The sequence below is a fragment of the Palaemon carinicauda genome, chromosome 38 (genome assembly GCF_036898095.1).
Source record: "Palaemon carinicauda isolate YSFRI2023 chromosome 38, ASM3689809v2, whole genome shotgun sequence".
NCBI lineage: Eukaryota > Metazoa > Arthropoda > Malacostraca > Decapoda > Palaemonidae > Palaemon > Palaemon carinicauda.
The window spans coordinates 34,867,581-34,885,938 of record NC_090762.1 but is presented as its reverse complement, the minus strand read 5'-3'; the positions used below and the strand labels follow the sequence as shown (position 1 = coordinate 34,885,938).

The window sequence follows — 18,358 nt, the reverse complement described above, 5'->3', positions numbered from 1 at the left end:
CGAGTGAGCCCATTCATTCCTCGTCTGCGGAAGAAGTTTCTCGTCAGAAACGCTGGACCAAGGTCTCACGACCTCTCAAGCGCAAGGTCCCTTCCGAGCGAGTCCAACGGCCCAGGTGTAGCCACTGGGTCAGTTCGGACTCGCCGCAGTCTTCCGAAGACTGCACACCTCCCAAGAGAGGTAGAGTGGTTCCGCAGCAGGCAATCACTCCGTCTGTTGCTGCACCTACCGCTGTAGACCCTAAGTGGTCTTTGCTGCAGTCTATGCAGACTCAGCTAGCAGTGGGAAGGTGCAGTCAAGCTGCCGTGTTTTGACGCGATGCGGCAGTCTCCGCAACCCACGGCAGTCCCCACCACGCACCACCACTCCGCTTTGGTTGTTGCCAGCTCTCAGACTGACCAGCAGCGGCATGATGTTGGATCCAGTGCAGCTACGCATGCACCCGTGCTGCCGGATTCAGCCGTTCAGCTTTCTTCTCCTCCTTTGCCGCTTCCTCCTCAGCATTCGGATGAAGGAATCTCTGATGACGACGAAGCTGCGCATTTGGACGATCAACACTCCGACATAGATGAACCCAAGACTACGCCTCCTTCCTTAGACTTTAGGAAAGTCCTTGCCCTGTTTAAGGAGTTGTAGCCGGACTAGTTTGTGTCTGCAGCTCCACGCTCACCTCCCTCTGAGTTCGCTTTAGGCATGCAGTCAGCAGCTCCTGCCTTTACGAAGCTCGTACTCGCTCGCTCGTCCAAGAGAGCTTTAAGGGTACTGGGAGAGTGGCTGCAGACCAAGAAGCAACTTGGGAAGACAACCTTCTTGTTTCCCCCGGCCAAGCTTGCTTCCAGATCTAGCGTATGGTATGCCACAGGAGAGGTTCTCGGCTTGGGAGTTCCTGCCTCTGCCCAGGGCGACTTCTCAAGCCTGGTAGACTCTCCCCGCAGACTGGCTATGAGACGGTCCAAGATTTGCTGGACTTCTTCGGACATGGACCATCTTTTGAAGGGAGTTTTCCGTGCTTTTGAGATCTTTAACTTCCTGGACTGGTGTTTGGGAGCGTTGAGGAGAAAGACCTCCCCTTCGGATAAGGACTCTGCCATGCTCATCATGTCCTGCATGGACAAAGCCATTCGGGATGGGTCTGGCGAGCTTGCGGCTTCTTTCGTGTCTGGAGTTCTCAAGAAGCGAGATCACCTTTGCTCCTTCTTGTCGGCGGGAGTCACACCATGTCAGAAGTCAGAGCTGATGTTTGCTCCACTATCGAAGTGTCTCTTTCCTGAAGAGCTGATCAAGGGGATTGCCGCCTCGTTGATCCAGAAAGACACCCATGACCTGGTGGCGTCATCCGCACGTAAAGTCACAGCTTTACCTTCCGTGCCTAGACCTAGGATGGACACACCAGCGTCTAGGTTCATTCCGCCCTTTCGTGGCAGAACCTCCAGCAGAGGAGGTTCCCATGCCGATAGTCAACGTGGCAACAAGAAGAAGGGTTCCAAGTCCTCAAGAGGCAGAGTCTGACTGCCATCTTCTCCAGACAGCAGTGGGAGCCAGGCTCAAGAACTACTGGCAGGCCTGGGAGAACAGGGGTGCAGACGCACAGTCTGTGAAGTTACTCAGAGAGGGGTACAGGATTCCATTCTTGCGCAAGCCCCCTCTAGCAACAACTCCCATCGACCTCTCTCCCAGGTACAGAGAGGAGGACAAGAGGCTAGCTTTACAGCAAGAGGTGTCTCTCTTGCTACAAAAGGGAGCGGTAGTCATAGTCCGGGACCATCAATCCCCGGGCTTCTACAACCGTCTCTTCTTAGTAGCGAAGAAGACAGGAGGGTGGAGACCGGTGCTAGACGTCAGTGCTCTAAATGTCTTTGTCACCAAGCAGACGTTCACCATGGAGACGACGAAGTCGGTGCTAGCATCGGTCAGGAAGGAAGACTGGATGGTCTCGTTAGACCTAAAGGACGCGTACTTTCACGTCCCCATCCACCCAGATTCCCAACCTTTCCTAAGGTTCGTCTTTGGGAAGGTGGTTTACCAGTTCCAAGCCCTGTGCTTTGGCCTAAGCACGGCACCTCTAGTGTTTACCAAACTGATGAGGAATATTGCCAAATTCCTGCATTTAGCAGACATCAGAGCCTCCCTCTATTTGGACGACTGGCTTTTAAGAGCTGCGTCAAGTCGTCGCTGTCTGGAGAATCTAAAATGGACTCTGGATCTGACCAAGGAATTGGGTCTCCTGGTCAATATAGAAAAGTCCCAACTCGTCCCATCCCAAACTATAGTCTATCTAGGTATGGAGATTCAGAGTCAAGCTTTTCGGGCTTTTCCGTCGGCCCCCAGAATCAGTCAAGCCCAAGAATGCATCCAGAGCATGCTGAAGAGGAACCGATGTTCAGTCAGACAGTGGATGAGTCTGATAGGGACGCTTTCATCGCTGGACCAGTTCATCACGTTAGGGAGACTCCACCTCCGACCCCTTCAGTATCACCTAGCTGCTCACTGGAGAAAGGACATGACGGTAGAAGCGGTCTCAGTTCCTATCTCCGAGAAGATGAAGTCTGCACTAACTTGGTGGAAGAACAACATTCTTCTCAGGGAAGGTCTACCACTGGCTGTTCAGACCCCCGACCACCTTCTCTTCTCGGACGCATCGGACACGGGCTGGGGTGCGACACTGGACGGTCGGGAATGCTCGGGCACTTGGAATCCGGATCAAAGAGCACTACACATCAACTGCAAGGAGCTACTGGCAGTTCATCTGGCCTTGAGAAGCTTCAAGTCCCTCCTTCTAGGCAAGGTGGTGGAGGTGAACTCCGACAACACTACAGCCTTGGCGTACATCTCCAAGCAAGGAGGGACTCATTCGATGAAGTTGTTCGAGATCGCAAGGGACCTCCTCACCTGGTCAAGAGATCAAAACATATCTCTTGTAACGAGGTTCATTCAAGGCGACATGAATGTCATGGCAGACCGCCTCAGCCGGAAGGGTCAGATCATCCCTACAGAATGGACCCTTCACAAGAATGTTTGCAACAGACCATGGACCCTGTGGGGTCAGCCCACCATAGATCTGTTCGCTACCTCGATGACCAAGAGGCTCCCAAATTATTGCTCACCGATTCCGGACCCAGCAGCAGTTCACATAGATGCCTTTCTTCTGGATTGGTCCCATCTAGACCTTTATGCGTTCCCCCCGTTCAAGATTGTCAACAAGGTACTGCAGAAGTTCGCCTCTCACGAAGGGACAAGGTTGACGTTGGTTGCTCCCCTCTGGCCCGCGAGAGAATGGTTCACCGAGGTACTGCAATGGCTAGTAGACATTCCCAGGACTCTTCCTCTAAGAGTGGACCTTCTGCGTCAGCCGCATGTAAAGAAGGTACACCCAAGCCTCCACGCTCTTCGTCTGACTGCCTTCAGACTATCGAAAGACTCTCAAGAGCTAGAGGCTTTTCGAAGGAGGCAGCCAGAGCGATTGCCAGAGCAAGGAGGACATCCACTCTCAAGGTCTACCAGTCAAAATGGGAAGTCTTCCGAAGCTGGTGCAAGGCGAATTCAGTATCCTCAACCAGTACCTCTGTAACGCAGATAGCTGACTTCCTTTTACACCTAAGGAAGGTAAGATCCCTTTCAGCTCCTACGATCAAAGGTTACAGAAGCATGTTGGCAGCAGTCTTCCGCCACAGAGGCTTAGATCTTTCCAACAACAAAGATCTACAGGACCTCCTTAAGTCTTTTGAGACCTCAAAGGAGCGTCGGTTAGCCACACCAGGTTGGAACTTAGACGTGGTTTTAAGGTTCCTGATGTCAGCAAGGTTCGAACCGCTTCAATCAGCCTCTTTTAAAGATCTCACTTTGAAGACTCTTTTCCTCGTTTGCTTAGCAACAGCTAAAAGAGTCAGTGAGATACACGCCTTCAGCAGGAACATAGGATTTACATCTGAAACGGCTACATGTTCCTTACAGCTTGGTTTTTTAGCTAAAAACGAACTCCCTTCTCGTCCTTGGCCCAAATCGTTCGAGATTCCAAGTCTGTCCAGTTTGGTTGGAAACGAACAAGAGAGAGTGCTATGCCCAGTAAGAGCTCTTAAGTACTATTTAAGACGTACGAAGCCATTACGAGGACAATCAGAAGCTTTATGGTGTTCTATTAAGAAACCTGCTTTACCGATGTCGAAGAACGCAGTTTCTTATTACATCAGGCTTTTGATTAGAGAAGCCCATTCTCATCTGAATGAGGAGGACCATGCTTTGCTGAAGGTAAGGACACATGAAGTTAGAGCTGTCGCAACTTCAGTGGCCTTCAAACAAAATAGATCTCTGCAGAGTGTAATGGATGCAACCTATTGGAGAAGCAAGTCAGTGTTCGCATCATTTTACCTTAAAGATGTCCAGTCTCTTTACGAGAACTGCTACACCCTGGGACCATTCGTAGCAGCGAGTGCAGTAGTAGGTGAGGGCTCAACCACTACATTCCCATAATCCCATAACCTTTTTTTAATCTTTCTCTTGAAATGCTTTTTATTGTTGTTTTTGGGTTGTACGGAAGGCTAAGAAGCCTTTCGCATCCTGGTTGATTTGGCGGGTGGTCAAATTCTTTCTTGAGAAGCGCCTAGATTAGAGGTTGTGATGAGGTCCTTTAGTATGGGTTGCAGCCCTTCATACTTCAGCACCTAGGAGTCGCTCAGCATCCTAAGAGGATCGCGAGGCTCAGTAAGGAAGACGTACTTAAAAAGGCAGAGTAATGGTTCAAGTCGACTTCCTTACCAGGTACTTATTAATTTTATGTTTGTTATTTTGAATAACTGCTAAAATGAAATAGCTTCTAATGTTAACATGTATGCTGGTCTCCACCCACCCCCCTGGGTGTGAATCAGCTACATGATCACCGGGTAAGATTAATATTGAAAAATGTTATTTTCATTAGTAAAATAAATTTTTGAATATACTTACCCGGTGATCATGAATTAAAGGACCCACCCTTCCTCCCCATAGAGACCCAGTGGACCGAGGAGAAAATTGGTTCTTTGTTGACAAGAAGTACTTGAGTACCTACTCGACAGATGGCACTGTTGTTGTACACCCCCACCTGTATAGTGATCGCTGGCGTATCCCGCCCGTAGGTTTTTTCTGTCGGGCAGCAGAGCTGCAGCTACATGATCACTGGGTAAGTATATTCAAAAATTTATTTTACTAATGAAAATAACATATTTTAGAGTGGCCTTTCATTATTGGCCTAAGTGGTATAACAGTTAAATTTTTTTTGGGTTCCGACACATGTAGGTGTGTCTGGGAATGAGATTTCAGATTAATGGCAAAGAATGCACCAGCCTAATTACTACCAAGAAGCAATCGCATCTTCTGTAATAATTTCTTTTTACAGAGCATTAAGGGTTTGTGTCATAACAATTGGCAATAGCATTGTGATAATCTAAATGGAAATAAGTTGATATTGAATATTATATCTCTTTGGAGGTATAACATAATGCCCTGAAAGTGGGAGACTACTCTTTATCGTCTGTGCATTAGTCATTTGGATAACACACGAGTTTCTGATGACTAGGCAACACCAGCCGTGTTGCAACGATTGTTTGTTACCCTTAACAGTGAGGCACTTGTCGAATGAATGCCCCAATTTTAGCACCTTAAGAAATAGTATCTGTTTAAAGTTCGTGGTGAGGATGGCAGGTTCATCCTTGCAAAGATTCTTAGATACAATGTGTCATACCATGCTAGTAGTATGTTTAGATTTATTTCACAAGCAGGTCTCCTGAAAGCTATTTAATTCTTATAAGGACATCTTTACTTATATTGTTTTAAGGGGGCCAGCCGGTAAGCTAATATATGGGGGTATAGTACGAAAAACGCAAAATCATGAAAAAATTTAGAGCTTCGTATGGCAATGGGAAAAGCATATATGAACTATTTTGTCAAAATTCCTCTTACTTTCATAGTTACTGGGTAATTAGTAAAAGTAACTCAATAAGCCAAAACCATTGATCCCTACAAGAAAATGCAGTACTGTATTTCTTCTGTTGTCGTAAACTTTGATAATTATCACATCTTAATATAAAAAAATTTTGAGCAATGGCATCTGTAAAGATTCCACGAGTCACAAGACAGGAAATTATGATTACACCCTTCAGAGAGTTCACGTTTGAGTTTGACTTCTTGACATTCGCTCGCTTTTACGTCTGTTTTTCTTGGTTTTGGCAAGAATTTCATCGTGCTAAAGAGGAAAGGATAATTTCAACATCTTGCTAACTTAGGAAGAAGAAAATTAGCTCTAATAAGAGTTCAGAAGTGGGTAATATCGGCAATATTAGCGGAGTTAGTGAAGGAGAGAGAGAGTTTTGAATGAAGGAGCGACCAGGAGCCTTCATTTAGGATTAAATTAACAAATAACATTGTTTTGGTTTATTAATATCCAGAAAGGAATATAAAATTCATGATGATCATGATTTAATAGCCGCCAAAGCTGTTTAAACTAAAAACAAACAGAACAATAAAAAATTAACGTGTCGCTACCCAGAATTATCAAAAAAGACAATTATATTACTCAACTTGGTAGCAGGGATCTCCAAAACGTCTAACATCTTAAAAAACACTGAACACAATAGCTACGAAAACAACACGTCCGAATCTCACTGGTGCTAGATAAGGAATGAGGGTAGAAGCGTGAGTAGCGGTAGGAGTAGGGGGGGGGGTTAGTTGTAGTAGAGAGCAGTAGTTGGGTATAAAATGGCACCTCGTAGTATCGGGGGCTATCGAGGAAGGAGAGGACTAATTGGTAAGGGACCTCTGGTAGTGGTTCTAACACACCCCAGTTACTATACCGATAATCCTTCAGAGTGAGCGAGCTGGGTTTATTCCTGGCATTCCATGCAACTTTTTCTCTGGTATTTTTAGCAGTATTTTTACTTTAGAAATGTTGTTTTAAGGAGCATTTCACTTGGCGACACAGGTCCCTCGGCCAGAAATAGATTTTTCCTTCGTCAAAATCCCTTTATTAAAATTGTCTAAAAATACAAAGAAAAACTTTGAATACCTGTATCACTAAACTACTTATTGACCTTCAAATTCTATCTCCTCCCTTAGTTTTAAAGATATAACATTGAAATATGGTATATAATTTTGAAAGATATTATAAAACAATCAAATTGCACTCTATTTTCCATTTTTTTTTTTATATTTTTTTCTAACTTTTTTTCCCCTTGATTTATAGGGTTATTTCTTTACCATGAATAAGAAAATTCATATATAGTAAAAAAATTTACTTGGAAAAAACTTTTTATTGGAGGTCTACATCAGGTCTATATAGGGTAGCAATTCCAGGTCTTGATATTAAATATCAAGGGAGCAGATTGTAATTGTTCAGAGGGTACTTTTCTCTTGGTAAAGGTAGAAGAGACTTTATGGTAAGCAGCTCGTGTAAGAGAAGGACACTCCAAGATCAAGCCACTGTTCACTAGTCTTGGGTTGTGCCATTGCCTCTATACCACGGTCTTTTACTGTCTTGGTTTAGAGTTCTCTTGCTAGAGGGTACACTCAGCTACACTATTCTATCATATCTGTGCCTATTTTTTCTTAAGTTTTTATAGTTTATATATGAAAGATCTAATGTGATATTACTGTTCTTAAAATGTTTCATTATTTATTGTTGAAAATTTCTTTTGATTATTTATTTCCTTGTTTACTTTCCTTACTGGGTTATTTTTTCTTGTTGGAGCATTTGGGATTATAGCATCCTGCTTCTTCAACTAGGGTTGTAGTTTATCTAGCAATAAAAATAACGATAATACCATCTGTCATTAACCAAGGCTTACGTCTCGTGCCACCTTTTGTTAGCTGGGTCTTCCTCATAGCACTACTCTTCGTTAATCGGGACTTCCCCCTCACACAACCTCTCATTAACCAGTTCTATATCATAATCCTACCAAAATTTCTTGCTCATCAACATCAACTATTACTACTATTGACTTACGGAACTGTGTCTTGTAGTGCATCAAAATTATTCCAGTTGAGTCAAGATGAATTTACCACTGGTCATTTTAGGAGCCCTAAACAATGGGTGCTACTACATTATATTGTGTCATAAGATAAAGAATTTTAGCATTGATTTTATGAAGATTCAAGTACTGTAATGTGATAGCTTCAAATTGGATACTTCGATCTCTGTTTTGGTAGCCAGTAATGTTTAAGAGAAATCATTAAGTATATTTTTAAGAATAACTGTCAGGTTTTCAGTTCTTATAAAATTGTATATAGAACACTGATGTCAAATATAGCTGTTTGAAACTAAGTGACATGAATTGGGGACTAAAAGGAGTCTTGGAGCTGTTTTACATCAATGAATCTCCCCTTTGTGCTGATTTTTTTTTTTCTTCTGTTACAGTGCTACTAAAACATGACTGCTGTACTGTTACGTTTTATACATTTGTATTATGAAAATTTCTTTAGTATGTATTTGGCAATCATGCTTTTGAGTTTTGAATCAGAAACTGATTAGATATGTACATACTGTATTTAGTTTCCCAGTGTTTTGTGTTGTTTTTCATTTATAATTGTTACTTATTTGTTCTTAAATACATTTTGGACTTTGAATCAAACTGCAACTTATATTTGGTTTTCTTCAGAAAGTGGCTGTAAAACACCTAAAGAAGAAATGGAATTGCACAAACAAATGGAAATGATAACGTCAGAATTACTAGAGTCTCGCCATATCATATGTGTTCTCAAAGATGAGAGATCAGGACTTCAGCTAAAGTTAAAGGAGTTGGAAGTGAGTGTTATTCAGTAACATATCATTGAAATAGTTTTACAGGATGCATTCAACCATGAAAGTCTTACTGTATATTTATTTTTTAATATGTAATTTTTTTATTATTTCTTGGAGATATAGTATGGCTATGAAGGCCTAATTTGTCTTTAAGAAATGCAAAATGTAAAGAATTTTAAAAGATTTTATTCATGGGAAAGTTCACTGCTCATAAATTTTATTTCTTTGTTTATTTAGGAGTTTGCAGAGAAGAAATCTATGAATGAAGATGAACTACAGGGTTTGAAAGACCACTTGGAACATTTAACTGTGCTAAGAGACAACTTGGAAGCTACAGCCAGGGCAAAGGACGATCTGATTGCCGAACTTCACGTACAGCTAGACGAAGTAGTTGTTGAGGGACGTAGTTATCATCAACAAATGGAACTTTACAGATCGAGGATGGAACAGTTGGAAGATGAGGTCAGTAAGGCATCAAAATTTTGTATAATTGTTCCCTTCTCTTGTCTCTGTTAACACTGAGATATTCCAATTTTGAATGATATTCTTATAGTAAGAAAGAAATATATTAATCATAAATGTTTTGATCTTGGGTAGCTATGTGTTAATATCTGGAGGGTGTTGGGGGAACAGGTTGAAGAGAATTATTACTAAACCAATTTTAAACAGAATGATAAAACTTTTTCTTGTTTTATCCTTAGATTTGTATGTGTAGTTATGGAAATAATCAGTTATGTGTATTATACTTTTTATTTTTATTTTTGATAATATACTTTTTAGTGGGTTTTTGATACACAGGAAATGAAAGAAAATGAGGTTTAGAGAATGAATTTGTGTACTGTATATGCTGGAGTTTGATTAAAGTGCATATACAGCTAATATATTTTTTTCTCTCTGTTGTCAGCAGAGAATTGTAAATAATGTAACTATAATAACAGTTGAATTATTATGAAGTAGAAGAGCAATGTTAGGGGATGTTATAAATTTGAAGTAGATTTCCTTGGATTATTATGGGCTTAGTTTGGGAACAAGTTTGATTGAGATGGATATATATATATATATATATATATATATATATATATATATATATATATATATATATATATATATATATATATATATATATATATATCACATACACATACAAATACCAAGGCACTTCCCCCAATTTTGGGGGGTAGCCGACATCAACAAAGAAACAAAAACAAAAAGGGGACCCCTACTCTCTACGTTTCTCCCAGCCTAACAAGGGACTCAACCGAGTTTAGCTGGTACTGCTAGGGTGTCACAGCCCACCCTCCCACATTATCCACCACAGATGAAGCTTCATAATGCTGAATCCCCTACTGCTGCTACCTCCCCGGTCATCTAAGGCATCGGAGACAGCAGCAGGGCCTACCGGAACTGCGTCACAATTGCTCGCCATTCATTCCTATTTCTAGCACGCTCTCTTGCCTCTCACATCTATCCTCCTATCACCCAGAGCTTCCTTTACTCCATCCATCCACCCAAACCTTGGCCTTCCTCTCGTACTTCTCCCATCAACTCCTGCATTCATCACATTCTTTAGCAGACAGCCATTTTCCATTCTCTCAACATATATATATATATATATATATATATATATATATATATATATATATATATATATATATATATATATATATATATATATATATATATATATATATATACGGATTTTGAGCGAAGCGAAAAATCTATTTTTGGGTGAGATAGCCATGGCGTCCTGATGGAAGGTTCCTTTTTGGTAGCTTCCTTGGGTATAAGACTACTAAGATATTCCCAGAGAATTTAACCACAGGTTATCACAGAATTCTAACTTCTGGAGCGAGTATCTCAAAGGTTTCCCTTTAAGACATCGTAATACAACAGGGGACGCGCATGTCTGAACGCGCCACATAGCTATCTTCACCCCGAACAGAGTTAATGCTTCGGTGTGTAAGGACTGAGAATAGCTGGGAGCCGTTCCACAGCTAATCTCACTCGTGGCTACTACTGATACTCGAGACGTAAACAAATGGACGCCATTGCTCTAATGACGTCACGCCCGTCTTCATCCTGAAGCCAGTTGCTGCCCATCACCATGATACAGTTGCACAGGGTGGGAACAAAACTGGACGAAGTAGTAGGGAGGGTCCATCAGGACGCCATGGCTATCTCACCCAAAAATAGATTTTTCGCTTCGCTCAAAATCCGTTTTTTGGGCTCAAGCCATGGCGTCCTGATGGAAGAGTACCAGAGAATCAATGTATCGTGGTAGATTTTCCCCCAGTATTAAGTGCCTAGGCATTGACAAAACAGCAAAGTAATCTTAGATAAAGAACCATAGGAACGAAGTATCCTGCCCCCCTTGGCAGGAAGTTCCCATGGGCTATGCCAACGTCAAAGTGGTATTGAAGGGCTATTCATCCTGAGAGAAGAACTTGAAGAACTTAGAGATGAAGCGGAATGTTTGGTATTTGTATAGGAACATTCTGAATTTAGATCAGTGGTGGTTGGGCACTGTGTATAGAGTTCATCTCTTGGTTATCAGAAGTAAGTATTCGTGTAGGAACCTTACTTAGTCAGGGTGAATATAATTTAGGATTAAACATCTTAAATTCTTCATAACCATAAGAAAGGAGGAATAAATAAAACTATGACAGGTATGTATTTCATAGTAAGTAGGAGCTGAAAGAGACGCATAAGTAATAATATAGAAATTTTATTTCACAATGCAGAAATTAAATAATTTACAGCAAAAGTAAAGTTCATTTACAGTAATAATAATGTACATAGAAATAAAGGCTTGCTCTTGAATCTGAAAAGGAATTTCAGGATTAGTAGGTACTCGTTCTCGAGGAACGCAAGTCTTTAAATAACACATCATGCTCAAGGCATGCGGCACTTGTGTGACACTATGACATTTCACCTGGGATAAGAACAGTTATAAAAGCACTAAGTGTTTTTAGACATCACTATGAATCGCTCGAGGGTCAACATAGGCACCCGAAGAGTTAGAGTCCCAAGTAACTCACTGTTCTACGCAGAGTTAGGTGCAGGTTTCATAACACTACCTGCGGCTACCACAAAATGTTTGACTTCGTGCACTTGTTTCGCATAATGTTTAAAGAAAATTCGCGAGGACTTCCAGCCCGTGAAGTTTTTAAGGCTTTCAAAGTCCATGCTCTGAAAGAAATTCAGAGAAGATGCCACTTTTCTAGGATCATGACCAGCGGGTGTACTGTTCGGATCCGCTCTGCGAATGAAGTAGGTGATTTTCGCTCTTAATTGTTTCAGTGACAGGTCGCTGGCCGATGTTTCTCCTTTGAAGAGTTGGCCTCCACCAAAGTTCGAAGTTCTGCGAAGATAGACCTTGAGATTCTCTACTGGACATAGAGAGACATCCTCCTTCAGGGGGCATATTCTCCAAGGGCCCCATCTTTTGGTGGGTAATTCATTTTTAGCGAGAAACGTCGGATCAGGGGAGAGGGTCACTTCTCCTGAATCGGTAAACAGGATGTGTCCTTCTTCTCTTGATAATGCCACTATTTCGCTGACTCGAGCTCCCGAAGCGAGAGCAAATAAAAATATAACTTTCTGAGTCAGATCCTTGAGGGGGCATGAATCATTGTCCAAGTTGGAGGCGAATTGGAGTACCTTGTCTAGTGACCAGGAGATCGGTTTCGGAGGGGGTGCTGGACGTAGGCGAGCACATGCTTTTGGTAGTTTGTTGAAGATGTCGTTGGACAGATCAATTTGGAAAGCATATAGAATTGGTCTAGCCAAGGCCGATTTGCAGGTTGAAATCGTATTGGCTGCTAATCCTTGTCCATGAAGGTGAATGAAGAAGGACATACAGAAATCAATTGTGATTTCTTTAGGATTTTTTGCCTTGACAAAGGAGACCCATTTCCTCCAGGATGATTCATATTGCCGTCTCGTGGATTCGGTCTTGTATTCCTCTAGGAAGTCTAGACTTTTCTTCGAGATCCCAAACCTCTTCTTTGCGGCAAGGGAGAGAAAATCATGAGATGAAGGTCCTTGATTTTCGATGATGAAGCGAAGACAGTCGACTTCTGTACTTGTTGAGAGAGAACTGGGCCCGGGAGAGGGATCAGCTTGGGCTGCAGCTCCAGGACCAGGGGGTACCAGTTGCTCCGGGGCCACTTGGGAGCCACTAGGGCCGCTGTCCCTTTGAAGGTTCTCAGTTTGGAGAGGACTTTCAACAGAAGGTTGGTGGGAGGGAACAGGTAGATCTTGGACCACCTGTTCCAGTCCAGTGACATGGCGTCCACCGCTTCTGCTTTGGGGTCCTCGTACGGGGCTACGTACAGAGGAAGTTGATTGTTGTCGCTCGTTGCAAAGAGATTATCTGAAGTTCTGGGACTTGGTGAGAGATGAAGGAGAACGATCTTGCGTCTAGAGACCATTCCGACTCTATCGGGTTTGTCCGAGATAGAGCATCCGCTGTCACATTGCGGAATCCTTGTAGGTGAACTGCAGACAGGTGCCACTTCTTCTTCTCCGCCAGACGGAAGATTGGGAGAAGCACCTGATTTATCTGGGGCGATCTTGAGCCTTGGCGATTGAGACAACGAACTACCACCGAGTTGTCTAGGGTTAGACGGATGTGGATCGAGGGCGGCGGGGATAACTTCTTCAGAGTTAGAAGGACCGCCATGGCCTCCAAGATGTTTATGTGGAACGTCTTGAATAGTGGAGACCAGGTACCTTGAACCTGTTTCTGGTGGGAGTGACCTCCCCAACCTTCCAGTGAGGCATCCGTGTGGATGTTGAGTGATGGAGGAGGGTGTTGGAGAGGAATGGACCTTTTCAGGGCCTTTTCTTCCGACCACGGCTTTAGGAGGCGTCGTAGTCTGTTTGGAAGCCGTCTCTTGAGGTCTCTTCGAGCGATGGATGCCGAGCGTCTCCAGACTCCCGCGGCATCCTTTAGCTGTGCACGAAGCACTGGGTTTGTCACTGAGGCGAATTGTAGAGAGCCTAGAACTCGTTCCTGCTGTCGTCTTGAAATGCGTTTGGATTTCAGTAGTCGCTTGACAGACCCTGCTATTTCCTTCCTTTTCTTCTGGGGGATGGAAAGGCGGTGTGACTGAAGATTCCAGTGGATTCCCAACCACTGAAACTTCTGAGCTGGAGAGAGGCGAGATTTTTTTCTCGTTGATCTTGAATCCCAGGTGTTCTAGGTACTGGGTAACTTCGTTGCAAGACTTTGCACACTCTTCGGGCGATGGAGCCCAGACTAGCCAGTCGTCGAGGTAGGCCATCACCTGGACGTTTCTTAGGCGGAGCTGTTGTACTATGGCATCCGCCAGTTTTGTGAAGATCCGAGGGGCCACATTGAGGCCGAAGGGCATGGCCCGGAAGGCGTAGCTTTTCCTTTGGAGTCGAAATCCTAGGTAGGAGGAAGCGTGATGGTTCATTGGAATGTGCCAGTAGGCATCCGCCAGGTCTATAGAGACCGTGTAGGAACCTTGAGGCAGAAGGGTCCTTATTTGTTGAAGCGTCAGCATCTTGAATTTGTTGTTCTCTATGAACTTGTTGAGGGGGGATAAGTCCAGAATGACTCTGAGTTTGTCTGAGTCCTTCTTGGGAACACAAAACAGTCTCCCTTGGAACCTGGTGGACTTTACCTTCCTTATCACCTTCTTGTTCAAGAGGTCTAGAACATATTCTTCCAGAAGGGGGGTTGATTGATGGAAGAACTGCTGGAAGATTGGGGGTGGTTGCGTCCAACTCCAGCCTAGACCGTTCTTGATGATGCTGTGTGCCCAGGGATCGAAGGTCCAACGATCCTGGAATTGGCGGAGTCTTCCTCCCACCGGAAGCACTTCATTGCTTCTGGTGTCCCGAGGACTTGTTGCCTCGGCCGCTAGCTCCCTTTCCTCCTCTACCTCTGGAGGGACGGCGAGATGCATCTCTGCTTGCACCCCTGAATGAGCCTCTACCTTTGGCATGAAAGGTAGTTGATGGTTGCTCAAAGGCAGGGGTGAAGACCGGTGACTGTGACAACACCGGTTTGGGGACCAATTGAAAGGTCTGTTGTGGTTGGGCAACCACTTGGGAGGTAGCGGGTCCCGGAAACTGACGTCTTTGCTGACGTTGCTGGGGTTTTGACTTTTGAGGTTTCCTCTTAGGCTGAGGTCCGTCGTCCTGAGAGGGTTTCCTTTTCCTGGACATGCCCCACTTGTGGAGAAGGTTCCTATTCTCCGTGGCGGCTCTGTCAGTTATTTCCTTCACAAGGTCAGAAGGAAACAGGTGCTTTCCCCAGATGTTGGAGGAAATCAGCCTCCGGGGTTCGTGTTTCACGGTGGCACCGGCAAACACGAATTCACGACAGGCTCTTCGAGCCTTTATGAAGTGGTACAAGTCCTTCATTACCGTCAGTAAGTGGGATTTGGAAAGTACCATGTAGTGATCTGGTACTCTAGTGTCACAGGCCATAACTTCCAGTTGGACTTGATGAGAAAGAGATGCCGCAAGCCTCTCCTTCGTGACTTGTTCCCGGCGAAGGAGGTGATCGTTGAGCTTAGGGAGGTCTTCATTAAACTGACGTCCGGCGACGTCAGGATCGAGCCTTCCCACGACGAAAGTATGCTGAACATCTTTCCAGTGTCGAGCGTCAGGGGGGGTCACGATGGAGAAGGGTCTGCACTCCTCCAGTGCAGGGCAGGGTTTCCCTTCTTCCGCCGCTTTAAGGCATGCAGCTAAGGCCTTTTCCAAGAATGGAAGAACCGCAGTGTCAGGTGCAACATACGTAGGGTGCTTCTTGCTCAAAGCCGGAAGCTTAGAGCAGGTAAAGCCTCTACTCTTAAATGCGGAGGCTAGCATAGCCTGGGCCTTTGTGAGATCGAACACTATCTCTTCTTTAGGTTCGGTCTCTTCCTTCGAGGCAGGTTCGGAACGAAGCCGGACGTAACAGTCCGGGTAGGCCTCAAAGCTTGGGAAGAACTCCACGTCTTCCAAAGGGACCGTGCCGATCTTATCACTGACAAAGATCCTGCCGGTCGCAATAACCATATGCTCTGCGTACCTCCACGGGTTGGCATGAGAGCAAGCGGGGAGATCCTTGACCGAAATCTTCTTCGGCTCTCTGGATCCTATCATCGACCTGATGGACTCCTGGTTCTCCTTCAGCCTGTCGTCCATGACGGCTCTAATCAGCCGGATCAGTTCTTGAGTAGAAGAAGAAGGATCCGGAGTCGAGGAGGTAGACGGAATAGACATTTCCGTCGGTGTAGGAGTAGACATTTCCGTCGGTGTAGGAGTAGGAGGGGGGATGGACGAGGGAGCAGCTTCTAGCTCCGACTCGGTGTACTCCACCTTGTCTTCGTCCTCTTCGGCTCCTTGAGCCATGAGCGTCTTCTCCGTGTCTTCCGAGACGTCTGAAATCTGTTCATCATCCTCGGAATCTAAACGGCACTCGTGCATGGACTGAGCCATGGCCACATCAGGTTCCACCGTAATTTGGACAGTGGGGATCACATCTTTGGGTACCACTGAGTCAGGGGAGGCCTTAGGGAACAATAGTGACCTCAGTTCTTCGGTGGCCAGGTACGGTCCGGTAGCATTTTTCTGGAAGCCACGCACCCACTTGCGCAGCTTTTCACGAGAAATGTCTCTAACCTCCGCTGAAGGAGGGTTATGGAAGGCCTCAACTAGGTGGGCCTGGCAGACCGTACAATCCAGTGGATTCCAAAACTTCAAATCCCCTTTCTTGTCTGCACAAGGGGCGTGAGTCCTGCAAGCCGTATGCCCGTAAAACTGCGGGTGTTTCACAGCGCAGAAGGCGAAATCACAGTTCATCTGCTCCTCCTGTGGAAGAAAGAGAAAATGAGTATGGGGGAGTCATAAGAATGGCTCTTAAACTAAGTTAATATTAATCATTAATTTTAACTTAAAGAAGGTGTGATGCATAGAGAATGAAAATAGTAAAGGAGAACATGCTCCATGCATCTCGCCCGGCTGGTTACCATAAGCTTGGTCCCTGGATAATCCAAATGACCGAGGGCACTGGATATAGTTTCCTAGAATTCCAAGTATTTTGGAATTCCATGGAAAAAACCAAGGACAAGATTGGGATCGAATTCATTCGGTTCCCAGTTAAGGGCCAGAAGGCCTCATTTAAAAGGTAACTGCTTCTGGCAACCAGCCGCGCTAAGATGCACATAGCATGCTGGAATTAGAAGAATGCAAAGAGACAGCATGATCACTAATAGAGCAGTACTAGGTACTGATCTTAATAGCAGAAGCAGCTTATCTGTTTGCGATATAGGGCTATCATAGTCTTATGATAGCTACAGTAAGGGGGTGCAAGTATTCTTGACGCCTCCGGGGCATCCGGCAAGCCGCCGGCATGCCGGAGCTCGCTCCAGCATAGATTCTGGCATTAGGACAGACAATTTTCAAAGTCAGTTAAATACCAGGATGGCGGCCGCCGGCACAACGGCGGCACGCCGGCAGGGAGCGGCGGCTCCGGCAGTCGGAGGATGCCAGGTTGGTGACTGGGATAAGGATGGTAAAGGCTGTATCGGGTTGCCGGCAGTATATGCCGGCACTCCGGCGGTCGACCGGCAAGCGGACGACTAGATAGGAGTAGGAGAGCCGCCGGTAGTAGCCGGCGGCAGCCGGCAGTCCCTCGGTACACGGGGGGCTGGCGGCAAGGTTAGGGAGAGTCACCAAGTAGGAGGCAGGTATTGCCGACAGTAGAGGCGGCAAGAGACCGGCACCCGGATAGGGAGAGAGACAGGGGGGAGGGGGGAAGGGATGTAGGAAGTACCATCAGGATTCCAGACATCCCTCCCCCTCCCTGAGGGGGTGTACCCATGATAGAGGCAGGCTCTAACATCCATGAGCAGGGGTCACTAGGGACCGGGAGCAAGGTAGCCCAAGGGAGGGCTAGGGAACACCCAAGGGGGGGGGGAGACTCCCATATGCAGAACTATACTGGTAACTAACCTTATAGGACACTATGAAGGTATATGTACCAGAGCGGACTGCACAAGGAAGCTCGGGTAGCCCTACTCTTCCACCCTAAGGAGGAGTTGTAGGACAGGGGACAGATGAGTATAAACTAACCTAAGCATAGGCTAGGCTATACAAGAGATAGGTGGGGAGGGAGAAGAGAGAAGTCTTCCCAGGAAGGGTTTCTGTACCAGAGCGGCCACTAAGGAAAGGGAGGACACTCCCTAACCTAAGATCAGGCAGATCAGCTAAAACGGTGCAAGAGTACAGTTTCAGCATGGAACAGAGAAACCTTCCTAACCTAACCTAGAACAGGGCTAAGAGTCCTGAACTAGGAAAGGAAGAAGACATATCGCTATCGCAGGAAAGTCATAGACTATCCTAGCCATAGAGGTAGGCTAGCCGAAACTCACTCTCGGACGCAGCCCTAAAGGGGGTTCATTCCTTTAGGGAGGACAGAGAGGCGATATATACTCTATTAGACAATTAATCCCTTTACTCAGAAAAGGAATCAAGGCTAAATAGAGGGAATGCCAAGGCAGGGGATGAAGGAAGCATATAGGGGTCCTAACATTAGGTTAGGCTAGAAAGAGTCACTGACTAGCCTAT

The 18,358-nt window shown here is 45.1% G+C and overlaps 1 protein-coding gene across 2 annotated transcripts in view; it reads left to right on the top strand.

Annotated features, from left to right (window-relative positions):
- The window catches only part of LOC137630539 (hyaluronan mediated motility receptor-like), a 102,507-nt gene that overhangs the window by 34,717 nt on the left and 49,432 nt on the right, over window positions 1-18,358 (top strand). For both annotated transcript variants that reach the window (XM_068362057.1, XM_068362056.1), the window contains exons 7-8: window positions 8,622-8,767; window positions 9,002-9,226. In XM_068362057.1, coding sequence (XP_068218158.1) covers window positions 8,622-8,767; window positions 9,002-9,226 — 371 coding nt within the window. The remainder of the gene's footprint in view (window positions 1-8,621; window positions 8,768-9,001; window positions 9,227-18,358) is intronic.